Below are 15,347 nucleotides of genomic sequence, written 5' to 3'. Positions count from 1 at the left end.
TCCCGTTGCAGATTGAGTTAAGGCTCTCAACAGCATTCAGGCATACTACCTTGAGTTACAGTAACTTAATTTTACACAAGTGTCTAATGTGATAGCCTTTTCACCAGCACTTCCTGAGTGGTAGTGTCATACAGACATCTGAACCCAGGAACTCACAGCTATCCATCCTGAATGTTGTCTTCAGATCTGGATGTTAAGAGAAGCGCTGTTTTTGTAGGTAACCCCACATAAAGGGTTGGTCTGGATTTAGCAACGTCTGTTGCATTATACCAGTACTGCCAAGCCTGACTTCTTGGCTTTTCTCCTACTCAGTTGATGAGCTCTCAAAATGTGGTTGTTTCCCTCGAGCTCTTGTCCTCTACACTTCTCCAAGGAGTCTTGATCTTTAGTTCCCTTTTGCTGCTAGAGAAATATCTTTCATAAGCCTTCTTTGTATCTTATCTTCTGAAGTTGTTCTGTGATACCAAGGCATTTTTCAGGGCACGGGTATTAATAGGAGCACCTTAGTCAACTGCATCGCCAGTATTTGAAAACAGTATTTTAGCATTCTGTATTTTCTACACCAAGACTCCTTCACTATGATTTCAAATAAGAGAATATTGCCAGAATGTGCTTCTTTTCACTGTTAGGCTGAAATTCACATGCATGAGCAAATTTAATCTTGGCTTTAGTATGAGCGCTGACACCAGCAGATGAGCTGGCACAAACGTGCACCAACATGCACGTGCATTCAGTTTGAAACCTCTGTCACACTCCCTTCAAGGAGAGGTCTGAACCAGCAAGGGTGGTGACTTACATCTGTGAATCGGTGCTGGGAAGGCAGGAGGGCAGCTGGGGAAGGAAGAGAAGCAAGGCTCGGGTAGGAGGGGGTGTTGGAGGTCAGAATTTCAGCAGCCTTGGCAGAGCTGTGCAGGAGCTGGCTGTACTGCGAGGCATGAACAGGTTGTCCACTGGCAGGACCGTGTGGGGTCACAGGATGGGGACAGCAGGTGTTACCGGTCAGGATTGAAATCCATCAGCTTAGGTTTCCTGCACTCCGATAGCCACGACCTTTTTTTTTTTTTTTTTTTTTCTTTATTCTGTTTTTTGGAGGAGGGATATCGTTCTGTGGGAAGGGGCAGCTGTGTTAGCTCCATTTCTAAATGGGCTTTAAAATATTAGAGGAAATCTGAAAAAAGGTGCAAAAGACAGGTGCAAAGCGACTCCTTCCTGCCGACACATTTTCACGGCTGCATCCTGTTTGAAATAGGCTGGCCTGTAGATCTGCATTGGCAGGTGAACAGAGGGCTTTGCCTTGCAGCTAGTGTGGGAACCAGCTTCACGATGTGCAAATACTGCATTGTGATCGTATTTATAGCTTTCACTGAAGTCATCCATTCATTTCAGCTGTACAACTGAAATGCCAGCAGAAGCTGAATAATTGCCACCTAATGACCAGATTTACAAAAACTGACAACTGCTTGTTTATCAGGAGGAAGGGAAGAATGATCACAGAGTATCTTGTGCATGACAGCATATTTACAAAAAGGCCTTGGTTAGTCCTTTTTATGACACTTAAATACATGTGTTGCTCCTGTTCTCAGGTATGTAGGAGAGTTCTTTATTCATTTTACATTTATTAAGTACGCTTCTGATCCTTAATAATTCTGGGGGTTTGTAGTAGTCTTTCTATGACACTGGGTGTCATTCTCCCTCTCGAACACTAAAATATTGCAGCAGTAAATAATCATCTGTTAGAGCTTCATAGGCAGAACTGTGTGGGTTTTTTTCATAGATTTTGGAAGGATATTGTACAGATGGAAAGGTCCTCTAAATGCGATTTGATCCCATTTAATATTTCTATTGAACCACATCTCAGAAAAACTTTTGAATCAGTTGGATTCAAGAATTGGAGATGACAAGATGCTTTAAAAAGGGATGGGAGCAAAGGGTGTTGGATTTGAGCTAAGGGGGTAGCAAGGCATGGTCAGTGGCACTTTTAGAAGGTAAGTATCTTGTACCAGCATTGGCAGCGGCATATAAATAGCTGAGGGAGAGGTACACTCAGTCTCGCAGGTGGGTGTTCTCCAATAACGGTTTTATCAGCTTGCTAGAATGGAAAAAGGCTGTAAGCCTCCTCGTTCTAGAAATCATGCTGACTACAGTTATGAGACTTATTATAGGCACAAGGATTATTATAGATTTATTGTCAAGGTTGCATCTTTGTACAAGATGATTTGTGCCTCCTAGAAAGCAGCCTGAAGTTATTCTGGGTTTTTTGGTGACTTTGGGCATTAGCTGTTGAGGAATATTCTCAGAATTGCCATGGGTTACATGAGGAGGGGATTTGGGCTAAGTGTCAGTGAATCAGACTTCTCAAGTAGCTGTTTGGAGACCTCACTGGTTCCTTAAACTGTTGTCAGATGTGTTTGTGGCCTGTGATTATGTTTGTTGTGTGCTGGCTTGCAAGACAGGATATTCAGATCCTTTCCTGCAAGGTGGATGGCAACTGACTGTGTGAGCTACCTGTGAACACAGCACGGATGCCTTGCTGCTCCCAGCCTGCAGCAAAGCCTGACTGACAGTGGCGTGGCCTTACTCTTATTTTATTTTGAGAACGAGCACCCTGCCTGCTTGTCACAGCTGCAGCATTGCAGAGCAGGAGCAGTGAGTGTGACCTTTCTTTGCATTGCAGTGATGGCGTACATGCAGTTTGTGGAAGACTACTCAGAGCCACAGCCATCCATGTTCTACCAGACCCCTCAGAACGAGCACATCTACCAGCAGAAGAACAAGCACCTCATGGAAGTCTATGGGTTCAATGACTCCTTTATCAGCTTAGACCCCTCTCAAGATCTGGCACCTCCTCCTGCTCTCCCACCGAAACAGCGGCAGCTGGTGAGTGACATCTGCGGTGCCCTCCTGGCAGGGCACACCAGCCTCCCAGGAACAGCTCTGTTCTTGCTACTCCTGTTTCTGACAGGCTGTGGTGGTGGGAGGATGTCTCGTTGGTGTTACCACATCATGCTCCTTGTCATCTTGTTAACATGTTTTTAGGCATTTTGCATCATCTACTTTGAGCTCCTTTCTAACCCCATGTTCAGACTGTTCCCCATAACCTCTAAAAGTCCTAAAATGCCCTAAAAATGAAACGTTAGTCTTCCACATGGCATGGCTGAATCTGTGCCAGACTACAGGCTTGTGTAACAACTGCTTTGAAGAATTTGACACACTGGGCAACACGATTTTCAAGAGATTGCTGCACTGTTGTTCCCAATACTGTTTTGAAACTGTTGTCAAGGATGCCACTAATAATAACGATTTAAACATAATAACTGCTTTTATGGCTCAGTCTTTGCCAGAGCCACAGAACTTTGGTATAGTCATTATTTAACTTGTCCATGTTTTCTCCACATTAGTCCCCTTGTGTGATTCAGGGTTTTACCTGTTTTTCAGTGTTCTGCTGGCCCTCCCAGACTGCCAGCACAAAAAGGCACATCCATATGTGTATGCGTGTTGGGTGGTGGGTTTAGCACTATAGCAAGTGCCATTTTCCACATGGGGGATGAAATCCTGCCTCAGTGATGGCAGCAGGAGTTTTATTTCCAACCTCAGTGGAGCTGGGATTTTGTCCTATTTCTTTTGAAGGGTCTTCCTTGCTTTTCTCTTTTTTTTTTTTTAGCTCCAACCTTAGTGGTTTTGTTTATATTAATTATCTGATTTGCAGTATTTAAAAAAAAAAGCACCTTTTGTGCTGATGTAGCTAACTTAAATTGGCCATAGCGTTAACAAAACAGTAGGAAATGTGGGAACAACTGCTCATCAGGACAACTGTTGCAATACTTCATGTTATTTATGCTAAAGTTTGACTGTCCCAGGGTGTTACTTTGTAATCAAACGGGAGAAGCAACTGAGAACTCTAATTTTGGGATTTGCATAACTGCATTCCTGTGATGCAGGTAGGAGTCCTAAACAGATAAAGTGATATTTCCAGCTAAGCTAAACTGAGTCCTATGCATTATTGCTTTGTGGGGATGAGGCCTTAAACACCCATGTCCCATCTGCTCTGCAGGGACACTGAAGTCTACAGGACTCCTCTCTGAAAGATCAGGCAGTTCTGCAGCGTCTGTGGTCCCCTTGTCAGTGTGATGCCTGCACTGTCACTTGTACCTTGTCGTCCCTTGCCCTACCTCCTCCTCCTAGAGGTGGTTACACTCAGGTGATAGTTTCCAGTGGTGACTTGGTCTACACAGTCGTGAGGGAGGGTGTGTAAAGTACAGATTTACTGTAGCCATTGTGCAGAAGGGAAATTCTGCTCCCTTTCTGAATTTGTTGGCTGAAGCAAAGCATTTCTGTGCTGCCCTTTAATCATTATCTGGGCAGCCAAGATGTCACAGGTTTGCCTGCTAGCATTCTTGTAGTTTTGCAAGCTGATACCATCAAGGTGTTGCTTGCAGTTCCCCTGAAGCAAGGGTTTCTTCAAGTGCAGCCTCCCACCCTTACCTTCATCTCTCTGTTAGGAAAGTGGTGCAAGCAGATGATGGCTTATTCAACAATCACCATAAAAGCCACCAGATGCTTGTTCCTCTGCTTCTGCTGCCCTGAGTTTCTGAAATAGCAAAGCACGTGGGCATCAGCTGTTCTAGCAGTAGGCAAGTTTTGCTGGATGGACTTCTCTGTAAAATAATAATTAGGAAGTCCTTTCTCGTGAGCTTCGGATCTGATTTCTGAAACACCGTACATTATATTCAACAACTCAGAGCTGAGAAAGCCTAGATATACATGGGCCTCCCTCAGACTCCTTACTATAGTGGAATTCAGGATAAATTCCTTAATAGTATTTGTTACTTACAGTGTAATATCTCCCTCTTGTGAAATGATATATAACTTTGGATTGGACTGAAAAATGGCTGGACATCACTGTTATCCGGTATCTCAGCAGTACCAGTGAGGCCCCATAGCTCACACTGGAGAGACCAAGTTCCCACTCCGCAGGTTGCCACAAAAATTAGTAGTCTGCAAGAATTGGCTGCTTAGCAGCCAGAAGCAAGAGCCAGTTCCTCCTTTGGGCATCTGCCCCCCACGCCGTGGGGAAAAAAAGGGCAGCGAGGAACAGCTTGCCTCTCCCCACAGCAGCTGTCCATGGGTGAAGTGGAAGGGGGAGGCAGGAGTTTATTTTTAAGGGATTTGTGAAACAAAGAAGATTTGAACTGTGATTTTTGTCATGCCTCTTGAGCTCAAGAAAGGCATATTGGTGTGTCTGGCTCTGATGAACTGTATGAATAGCTGTTTGTTTAGCAAGCCATTATATGCATTGTTTTACAGTTAGCATTTCTTATCCTTTATTCATAGCCTTTTCTGTGCTCTCTTTCTTTGTGTCTTCTGTCTCTTGCTTTCTTCCCCCTCTTCAGCAGGCCTCCTATGCTGCCTCTTCTTTCTCTTCTGTCCCCTACTGTGTCCAGCAAACTAAAGTGCCCTTCACCCCCGAGGACACCGGTGCCACTCAGGGCCTCACTATGTCAGTCTCTAACTCCTTTCTCAACCGGCACAGCTCCTTTCCTGTGCATTCGGTGAGTTGCTCTCCTCACTTTAACACGTGTGCGTATTTGTGTCGGTGAAAAGCTTGTGTGCAAATTCTTTGCTTATGCTCTTGGTTGCAGGTAAAGGTGAAGGTTCTTTTAGGGGCTTTTGAACTCATGTAGTAATCACCCAGGTGAGAAGAACTGTGTGGAAATCTTACTAAATGAAGCACAGGGGAGGTGTGGCTTTCATTACTTTATATACACACTGGTATTGACATTTGTGGCGAGGGACTGACAAAGGAGAGCTGGCCCGTGTGCACCGGCACACTCCTTTGACCTATGTGTTCCCCAGACCGCATGTTGGAGCTGCAAAGTCTTTTTTTGCTCCATTGCATAATGTCAGCAATGTGCATGAGTCAATTAAAGGCTGCTGTATGAACCTGGCCTTTGGAGAAATAACGAGATGCTGTCCCTGAAATACATGGATTTAGTCAAATGTATGGAACAGTGGCTGCAGCTCCTTAATTTTTTTTTTCTAGAAAATAGCCTCTACTATATCTTTCATCTCATATTTGCTTGTCTGCTTCCCTTCACATCTCTGTGGTCCCAAGCAAGCTCAGTAAGCTTGTATGATTTGCTGACGAATGAGCAGGGTTTTCTCTCCTACAGCACATGTGAGCAGCCTGAAGTGAGAACTGCAGGAGGAGCTGAGAATTATTTAAATCAAAATAAGAATAATCTTAGAGCACTGCTTAAATCTGTGATCAGCTGCCTAAATTAAATGGTAGTAATAACAAAGTGTTAATGTAATAAAATTAAATCTAACCATGGGATTCCAACAGCTCATCAGTATGGGGCTCGTTTGCATGTAAAACTATGTGGTTATGCTCTGATTGCCATGTGATGACAACTGAGAATAGGCTATTTTTCAACAGTGACCTGGATGTTTAGTAAATTAGACTTCTTCTGGAGAAGAAATTATCGGACAAGACTTGAGAAAATTCAGAAGTGTTCAATTAGTTTAATACTAACTATTTGAAAATGGTATCCTCCCACTGTGCCACTGCTATCTTCCCATTTCAACACATAGTCATTCTCTAAAAACTAGTGATAATCATGGGTCCGAAGAAAAAGAAAGTATTCAAGTACTTTACAAGTAGCACTCCTTCACAAGCAATGAATTAAAGCTTTTGGCTTCCATTTGTGTGTGAGAGCAGTATCATCATTTTGCTGTACAGATGAAAAGGCTGAGGTGTGGAAAGGTTAGTGCTTGCATAAATTCGTGGTAAACAGTTTTAAAATCTGAAATAATACAAAAGTTCTGAACTGTACAGCTCTCTTGTTTGATAGTGAATCTTGCAAGCAAAACACAGAACTATAAGACCAGGTAAAAGCACTTCACTATTTTTGTTTTAATTGAGAGGCTATAAATATGATAGTATAATGTTCTAAAAATATGTGGGCACTTTCATTTAAAAAAGCGTCCTCGTTGGATTAAATGGTTACTACCTACTTAATTGTTCTGACCTGTTCTCATCTTGCTTTGGACTACATTATTGTGAATGTTATTATTTTATGAAATGTTAAAACTTCATTAAAAAATCGTTACTCGTTTTTGCACGGATTTGGTGAAGGGAAAATAAATGGCTGGAGCGTGAGGAACAATGAGAACAATTAGGCAGTGCACTGTCAAATGCGCAAAGAAAATAAGCTGAATTAAAAATCGTGATTTTTCCATTAATGCCTTTAAATTACGATAATCTCCTAGTTGCTCCTGACTCTGGCTGGTCTATTTTTTCACAGGCCAGAATGAGATTTTCACTATGACAGTGTCTCTTTGTCTCCAAACTGCAAAATACCAATGTCCTTACATGCATCATAGCTGACCCATGTAATACCATAACCATGGTTTATCCCATTTTCCCTATCCCTAATAAGACAGAGATGTGAAACAGCTGTCAAGGTTTGGATCATTCCCAGGGTGACACCCTGCATTTCAGCGCTAAGAAGGACCAGGGCCCCTCTTGCAATCTGCTGGAAAGGCCATGCGCTTTCACATGAGGGATGCCACGAGTTGCGCCAGTAACACTTTAAGCTCTGCTTCTCTTATTCTCATGTCTTCATTTTTCCTCTCTCACCAGAGAAAGGTGAGGTGTGAGCACTGTGGTGAACAATAAACCTGTTAAAAAATAAGCATTAGTTTCCCACCAGCCCCAGCAAGGGAGTTAATGCTAGGGAGAGCACACCTTTCGTATACCAGCCAACTGAGGAGTTGGCCTCTTGTGTACCCAAATATCAGTGGTGATTATCAGATCTCTTAAAATGATATGTCTCCTACATTATTCGTTACCCATTCTGTACAGGAAGCAAAAACCTCCGTAGCTCAATACCAGGAAGTCAGAGCTGATGAACGAAATGGCTGTCCATTGACCCAACGTGAGCAAAGCATTGCAGGTTTGCCAAGCGTAGCCAATTTTCAGAAAGTGCCCTGTGCTTTTTTCCTTCCCTGGAGGCTGACCTGGGGTGGACAGCAGGAGTCAGTCCCAGAGGGAAGGCCTGGCCTGTACCCATCTGTTCACATGCAGGCAGCAGGAAAGCTGAGCCTACACCGTGTTTTGCATGTTAGCCCACTAGCTCTGTGCTCCAGGTGAAGGACTAGTGCCTTACTACTAATTTACAGGGCTTAAAAAGACTGTTTTCAGACAGTGTTTTGAAGCAAAAAAGAGGTGAAGTTGTTCAGAGCATCTTTACTCTTAATTTTTATGTATGAATTTGTTTTCAAGAACCCTGGCTTTTTTCTTTCCGAGCAGCACTGCAGACGCTGCTGCAGTCCAGAAGCCACCACTGCTCTGTCAAGCCACTAATCGTGTTTTTCCCTTCTTCGCAGAAAATTGTGTCAGAGGTAATAGCTTTTACTGGATAGGGGCAGATCTTGAGCAACTGGATCAAACCTCATAGGTTTGGCAAGTTGAGCTTGTTTTTTACCAAGTCTGATTCGCGTCTGGCCTCTGTGCCAGCAAGGGTCGTGTTTGTAGTATGGGCTGATATTGTAAGGAACTGCAGCATCGTATTCCCCATCCCTTGCACAGTTAAGCCATTAAGTCCTGCATTGGTGGGACAACTGGATTGTACTGTCGAGTCATTTTAGGGATTCCCATCTCTTTTGAAAGTACTTTCTGTTGCTAGACGGTAGGAAAGGAGGTATGCAATAAGAAAGCATCCTCCTTGGTGATGGTTGGCAGTAGTTTTTCTCTAGCTGATCACCTCCTTCCCTTTTTCTTGTGAAGAGAGAGATACTGTCATTTGGTTTATGAACTCCTTGTGCTGTTTGACTGGAAATGGGTGGGCAGGTATCCGAAGGGCAGGAATCAAATCTCATTAGTTCCCAGCAGCTGGGGAACTCTGCACCAATAGAGGAAATTGGTCTGGTGACAAGCTATACTGCTATCCATCCACGTATTTTCCACCAAAGACTGCAGAAAGTCTTCCATTCAGTTGCAGCTAGGAATGTTTTCCTCACTGAAACAAGGAAGGCAGTTGTTTCTCCGAGGCATGTACATGCCATTAGTGGAAATTTGGCTGCATCCTCCACTATGGAGAAATAACTTGCCTTTCCGAAAATGCTGTTTTTTCTTATGTTTTCTTTTTAATTAAGAAACATTTCCAGTAATTTTCCAGAAACCAGATTGGCTGTTGGATTCCAGCAGAAGGCGCAACTGATTTCCTTATGAAAGCTCCAGTTCAGCGCTTCTGTTCTCGCTTGTTCCCACTGTTTTTGAGCAAATTGAGCAAGCGCACAGAAAATTCACAGCAACTGTTTTTCTTTCTTGTGTGTGTGCTAATATATGTTCAGGAAAAGGAGAGTCAGATAAGTGTTTAAAGACGCGCACAATGCAGACATGTGCTCCGCATGTTTTCCCCGCCTTGGCCCTGTTTGTGTAGCTCACTTCCAGGCTGCAAGGCACGCCACAGCTCTGGCCCTCAGCAGAGACTGAGCTGTTTTGAATTCATATGGTCGTCCGATGGTGGGAGCCACGAACCAGGACTGGGAGGTCATAGTGTGTGAGTTCGTTTCTGTCCTGAGCAGGTTTTAGCTCCTTAGGTTTAGAGCAGAAGGAAGGGGGCGGGGGGAGATTTACATCCATTTAACCAGCTGCTGAGGTCTAGGTATTGTTTTGCCCTTCCTGTTTAGCGTTCCTGCTGCATTTGCATTCATTTCCACTGCCCACAGCAGGCCTGGATGGTCATATTAATAGTGCTGTTGCATGCTGGCATCACTGAATCCTGCTTCTGAGAACCACTTCCTCCAGTGGTTTATACGTTTTTCTTGCAGTTGGAGCACTACCTGTCTCTGCACAGGTCTCTCTAAGCAGTCCCCTATTGACTTCATAGGTCACATTTTTTGTGTGACTGACTTTCTAGGAGCCTTCCCTTTGTCTCCAGGCTCTGCCTTTTAAAGATCTGCTTGCTAGATATGATGGTATTGTCTACAAGCTAAACAAGAGTTGACGCTGTAGGTGCGATCAGATTGAATTCTCCTCATAGTTTCAAATGAGAGGTGCATGATAGCATGGTTAATACATCTTACATGTTTTCTTCCCCCCTGCTCCCTGTCCCCTTTTTTGTTTTGTTACAAAGATGTACAAGAATCCCTCTCACTTAAGGAGAAGTTTGGATTTTGTGTTTTCTTGTCCAAAAGCCAGGAGACCCTTTCCCAAGGGAACAGCAAGCCCCATCCATCCATCTGCTATACTAACCATCACTTAAAACCAGGGAGGACAGCTGTGCAGCCAGGTCAGAGGCTTTGCTGAGAAACATTCAAGCATGAGGAGTTGCTGCCTTTCCTGTGACAGTGCTTGAAGCCATTCTGTTGGCAGCTTGTGTTTCCAGCCATTCATTGTAGGATCGTTTCCTTCCTCATTAGCAAAAGTACCTGGAAGCCCAGCATTGTGTCATGAGATAGGAAGTCTTTTCCAATAGTTGTCTATGCAATTATATTCTTAGGGCGTAGCAGTTTTGTGCAACACCCAGGATTTTGTGAACATAGTTCTCTACTGTTAGGATTTGGGCATCCAGTTCTGGAACATTGCCCATGTCACTCTCTTAATAGCATTAGCAGAGGAGATCTAAAAGATTGATCCTTTCCTCTGATAGCTTCATGTTTTGGAAGTCTGATGCTCTATCTGATCTGGGAGTGTCTGGCAGGATCGCAGATTAATTTGGCAGAAGTTCGAAGGGTAACTGAGAAGGCTGTGCTTAAAAGGTAAAGACTGTGTCTGCTGATGCTGCAGATGCTCCGACAGCCATATAATTGAATTCTGCTTTGAATTTAGGATGGAGTCGCAGCCAGTGACTCCCTGCATATAAACACCCTGTCTCCCTGTTACTTGTGGTCAGCCATGCCTAGTGAACGTAGAGGAGCGTTACTCTTGAAATAAGTTTTCTATTAGAGTGCTTATCTCGTGCCATCTAATCCAAATAAATGGTTGTAATGTCATTGACCTTTGGGACATCCTGTAACACTGCTGCTAATGATGGAAAGCTGTTCTAAAATATTGACCGTTGCAAAAAAATCAAAGGCAGCAAATTGAAAACGTTGAAAGATGCCATCTCTGGAAGACCTCTGTGTGTCACAGTGTGTGGTAAACATTCAGGTCCGTGCATGTTAGCTTCCTGCTGTTCCCAGGAGACGATTGCTCTGAGCTCAAAGCACGCTTTGTCGAAGTACTTCAGATAGGGTTTTTTTTAAAATCCACTTTACTGGTGAGAGGAGAGGGACCTCTCTCTTCTCCCTGTGTTGGCCGTTTGCTGTCATAGGTCAGGATCGCCCGTGCTGGGAGACCATCTTCTGGTCCTGTGGTGGGAGCCTGGCAGCATGGCTGGAGTTTGGATAGAGGAAAGCATCCTTTCTCAAAGGATCTAGTTGCACCCTGCTTTCTAGCTTTCCCAAAGATTATTTTGAAGTACTTAAAGCAAAACCATTGAGTAGGAGGTTGTGTCAGCACAGGCATAAACGAGGCCTTACTGACCCTGCAAGAAACCTCTAAGAAGCAGATTAAAACAAGCACTGATTTTTTTGCAAGATAAACTGTTGCCTGTGATTTCTTGGGGCGAGAACTAGAGGATGACTAGCTTGCTTGTGACAGTTCCATTGAATGGACTGTCACCTCCCAAAAAAAAGTATGTCTTTTAAAGGATGACAGGACTTCCAAGAGATGTACAACACCCAAACCCAGCGGAAGCCATTGCTGCAATTCCTGCTGCAGCTGCTGGCTGGGCTGGGCTGGATCGGCCTGGGGAGCAGCAGGAATGGGTGCCATATGGACATCGTCTCCACCGCAGGGTGTTTTTTTCCCCTTTAAAAGTATGCTTCATTCTTGGCTCTTGTCCCAGCACGGCTGCATAGCTGAAATTCCAGAGCTGCTTGCAGGCTCAGAAGGAAGGAGGGGGCTCCCTGGCTCGCTTTCTACAAGATGCAACTTTACAACGAGATTGGAAGTCGAGAGCAGCCTGGCTAATTAATGCCAGCTCACCAAAGGCTTCTCTGAGCTGTTCCCTTTGTTAACAGCGTGCTGAGAGCATGTCTGCGTCGTTAAATGATTGTTCACGGATCACATAATGAAGATTAACGCATTTGCCTGGGTACCTGGGCCTTAAACCGGCATTTTCAACACATCTCATGCCGAGATATTGTTTTGAAAGCTGTATTGATGAGGCTGAGGAAAGATGAATGTATAGTGATTGTCAGTAGTAACGTAGCCACATTCAAACTTTCAAAATTTATGCACTGTTACGTTATATTTAGGTCTAAATTGCCTTTGAATTGGGATTAATGTCTCTGAAACTATACAAGGCAGAAGCTGTGCAAATTTTCCTGCCCCAGAAGCAGTAATTCATCTCCCCGAGCTGCTAGCTCAGCCTGCAGGCAGTGTACCAGGCAGCATCTCAGCTGCCGAGCCTCCCAGCCGGCGTTTGGCCTGAACTAACCCTGCCAGCACCATCACGCAGCGTGAGAGCTTCGCAGGGTGCTGCCTGTCCCAGAGTGACTTGATTGAGGACAGTAATTTCCTTTCACTCATGCCCTGCATGAGCTCCACTGCTGCTTTGCGAAAGCCTGGCTTTTTCTCTGGGTTCGGCAGGTCAGAGACAAAAACCCCTTAGGACTCCTTGGTGGAAGATGTCCATCAACTACAAAGTGAAGGACAGCGTATGCCGCCTGTCTCATGTGGGTGCAGGAAGCCCAGCTCTAGGGGAGCTGGCACGTAGGTTCTGTTTGAGCAAATTATTTCCTTCACTGGAGCGGAGGATCTCGTTACCGGGACAGCAGTTTGTTGAGTGCCTTCTCGAGAGCTGCTGCAGCAGTGGTTCTCCACTCGCTTTGCTCCTATTCTTTTTTGGGGGTCTAGCCTGGGACTTGGGGCGATAGTTGGCATATTAGCACTGGTGAGATCATGAAATACCAGGGAGACGGGGCAGGCATAATGAATCTGCTGAGCCAAGATGATGTCATGAGCCTGGCGTCTTACGGGGGATTTAGTGTTTTGTGCCATGCAAGTGAAAATGAATAAATGTAGAGCATTTATCCAGGCAGAAAGTAAATACAGAGATTAGACTTGTCATTGTTACTGAGGCAGCACCAAAAGCTGACAGTGTCCCTGGAGCCAGGGCTGCTCATCCGGAAAGAAACAGGCAGGAAGAGAGAGGAGCCTGTCCTAGAGCCAGTCTCCTTTTAGCCACAGGCATGTGGTAGGGATTTGCATTTTAATTATTTTTCAGTAGTCTTTTAAGCTCTCTTTCCAAAGCATCTCCCTCTGCTCCTCTGTATTATGGGCTGCAATTTGTTTTGGGCCCTGAGAATACACCCAGAGCACTGCCGGACTCCATGCACGGCGGAGGGCAACCACTCGAGGATTAAGGTGGTGGAAGGTAAAGTCTATCCATTGACCTTTACGTTTCCTTTCCTTTGAGTGGAAACGGGTTTTTTGCCCAGGCTTCTGGCCTGGGGCTGTTCTCAGTTTAGATTTTTAAGCTCACCTCTTTCCTAGGTAGAAACAAAAATACCGCTGCCGAACTGGATGCTTCTGCCGTAGCTCAGGTGGCAGACTAAGCTTTGCTTTTTATCACCCGCTCAACTCTCCTGAGAAAATGTAGCCTAAATTCTCCGATTCATGCCTTTGTTTCCCTTTCCCTTTTTACATCACAGCGGTGTCACTTGAACCTGGTTTGAGCAAGTTGTGTCTGTGCTTCTTGAGAGCTCTGTAATGCAACCATCCTTGTGCAGCAGATCACTCAAATGAGCAACTGCCACAGCTTCATTTCAGCGTGGGTTTTTTTGGATGATGTGATTCTTCCTTTCGTCCACTTGGCTACCACACAGACCTTGCTAGTGATTGAGCTCTACAGGTTTTAAAATAAACTCCTCTCCAGCAGGTTTAACATTATTGTCTTTTTTTTTTCTTTTTTTTTTCTTTTTTTCTTTTTTTTTCATGGGTGTCAGCTTTGTTTTGGACTTACCCTGACGGCAAATCTTACTAGCACCAGATGTTAAAAAACAGAGGGTTGCTCTTGTTTTTCTTGGCACAATATATTCCCACTGCACCCTGTTTAATATTATCTGAACAGTAATCTGATGATTAGGAGAGATAGTGAAATAAAGCTTTACGCAGATGATCTCTTTTCATCTCTTCAGCTGACTCTTCGAGGCACTGCATTAAAGGATCGGTTTGATAAGGAATTCATCGCTCCTGAGGGCAATTATCATTTTTGCTCCCTATGTTTCTCAAATGGGAAGGAGTAGCAGCATAATCTCCTTTATCCTTCAGTGTAACTTTGAAGACAGTATCAGCCACTCCTCCCTGGGAGCTGTGTGTTCTGGAACAGACTTGACACAGTAGCTGTTAAATTACAGGGCTGGAGCAAACGGCATCTTAAATTTGGATCCTGTGGAAAATCCCAGAAAAGCAATATGCACTCGGAGTACTTTTCTCTATCTAGATATTTCCAGCGTGCTCACAGTTGTGGTTTCTGTATGCCTTCACATCCTTTCATCCACTCAAGTGATTTTCAGGGTCACTGTCGTTAGCAGTATTGAGATACCCAGGTTTTCCCTAGTGAAGGCTGGATACCTGCAGGTAAACACCCTGGTGCCCACGTTCCCTTTGAGATGAGCAGCTGAGCTGCTGTTTGTGCGAGAACATGCCTCTCCGTGAAAAAACTGGCTGACGTGTCCCAGGTAGCAATTCCTGCTCTAGTGTGTGGATGATAAAATAGTCCTGCCTCTGTTTGGGTTGGCGTCTCGACAGAGAGGTGCCTGTATTAGAAATGCCTTGTGCTGTCACTGCTACGCTACTGCCGATCTAATTACTTTTTCTTTTGTCTGTCTCTTTCCCCATCTTCCTTGTTTTTGTGTTGTATGTCTCTGCATCCTGTAGTACAAATCTGTGTTTAGGTCCTACTCCCAGGACTTTGTGCCTCACAACCAAGTCTCCATACCTCCTTTCCTCTCTTCTACCTCCTCCTCCTGCTCCACCCCACCTTTTCCGCCCGTCCATCCATCTCAGAGCTCTGACCTAGCGGTGCCCGCCGCAGCCAGCCAGTCACCCAGCACTGTGGATGTGCCAAACTCCTCTTCTCAGGAGAGCAGCTTTAACGGGAATGCTCCTGTCTGCCTTCCTTCTGAAACCTCTTTCACTGATTCTCTCCAGACGCCTTCGGTGAGACTATCCAAAGAGATAATGCACCTTAACGCAAGGCTGGGTTTATTTGTTTTTTAAAAGAAAATGTCTCTTGTATTAATACATGCCAAATGTGATCTAGTCTGGTTTCCAAATGTGTGTGTGAACTGCA

General features: G+C 44.6%; 1 protein-coding gene across 7 annotated transcripts in view; it reads left to right on the top strand.

The window, feature by feature from the left end:
* Positions 1-15,347, top strand: part of RAPGEF1 (Rap guanine nucleotide exchange factor 1) — a 90,433-nt gene that overhangs the window by 56,543 nt on the left and 18,543 nt on the right. For 3 of the 7 annotated variants that reach the window (XM_049832138.1, XM_049832135.1, XM_049832137.1), the window contains 3 exons: positions 2,675-2,877; positions 5,391-5,549; positions 14,933-15,214. In XM_049832138.1, coding sequence (XP_049688095.1) covers positions 2,675-2,877; positions 5,391-5,549; positions 14,933-15,214 — 644 coding nt within the window. The remainder of the gene's footprint in view (positions 1-2,674; positions 2,878-5,390; positions 5,550-14,932; positions 15,215-15,347) is intronic. The other 4 variants (XM_049832139.1, XM_049832136.1, XM_049832141.1 and 1 more) reach the window with 2 other exon arrangements.

This window comes from Accipiter gentilis, chromosome 29 (assembly GCF_929443795.1).
Source record: "Accipiter gentilis chromosome 29, bAccGen1.1, whole genome shotgun sequence".
Classification (NCBI taxonomy): Eukaryota; Metazoa; Chordata; class Aves; order Accipitriformes; family Accipitridae; genus Astur; species Astur gentilis.
Note: the sequence above shows the minus strand (reverse complement) of the source record. Positions and strands in the feature narration are given on the sequence as shown.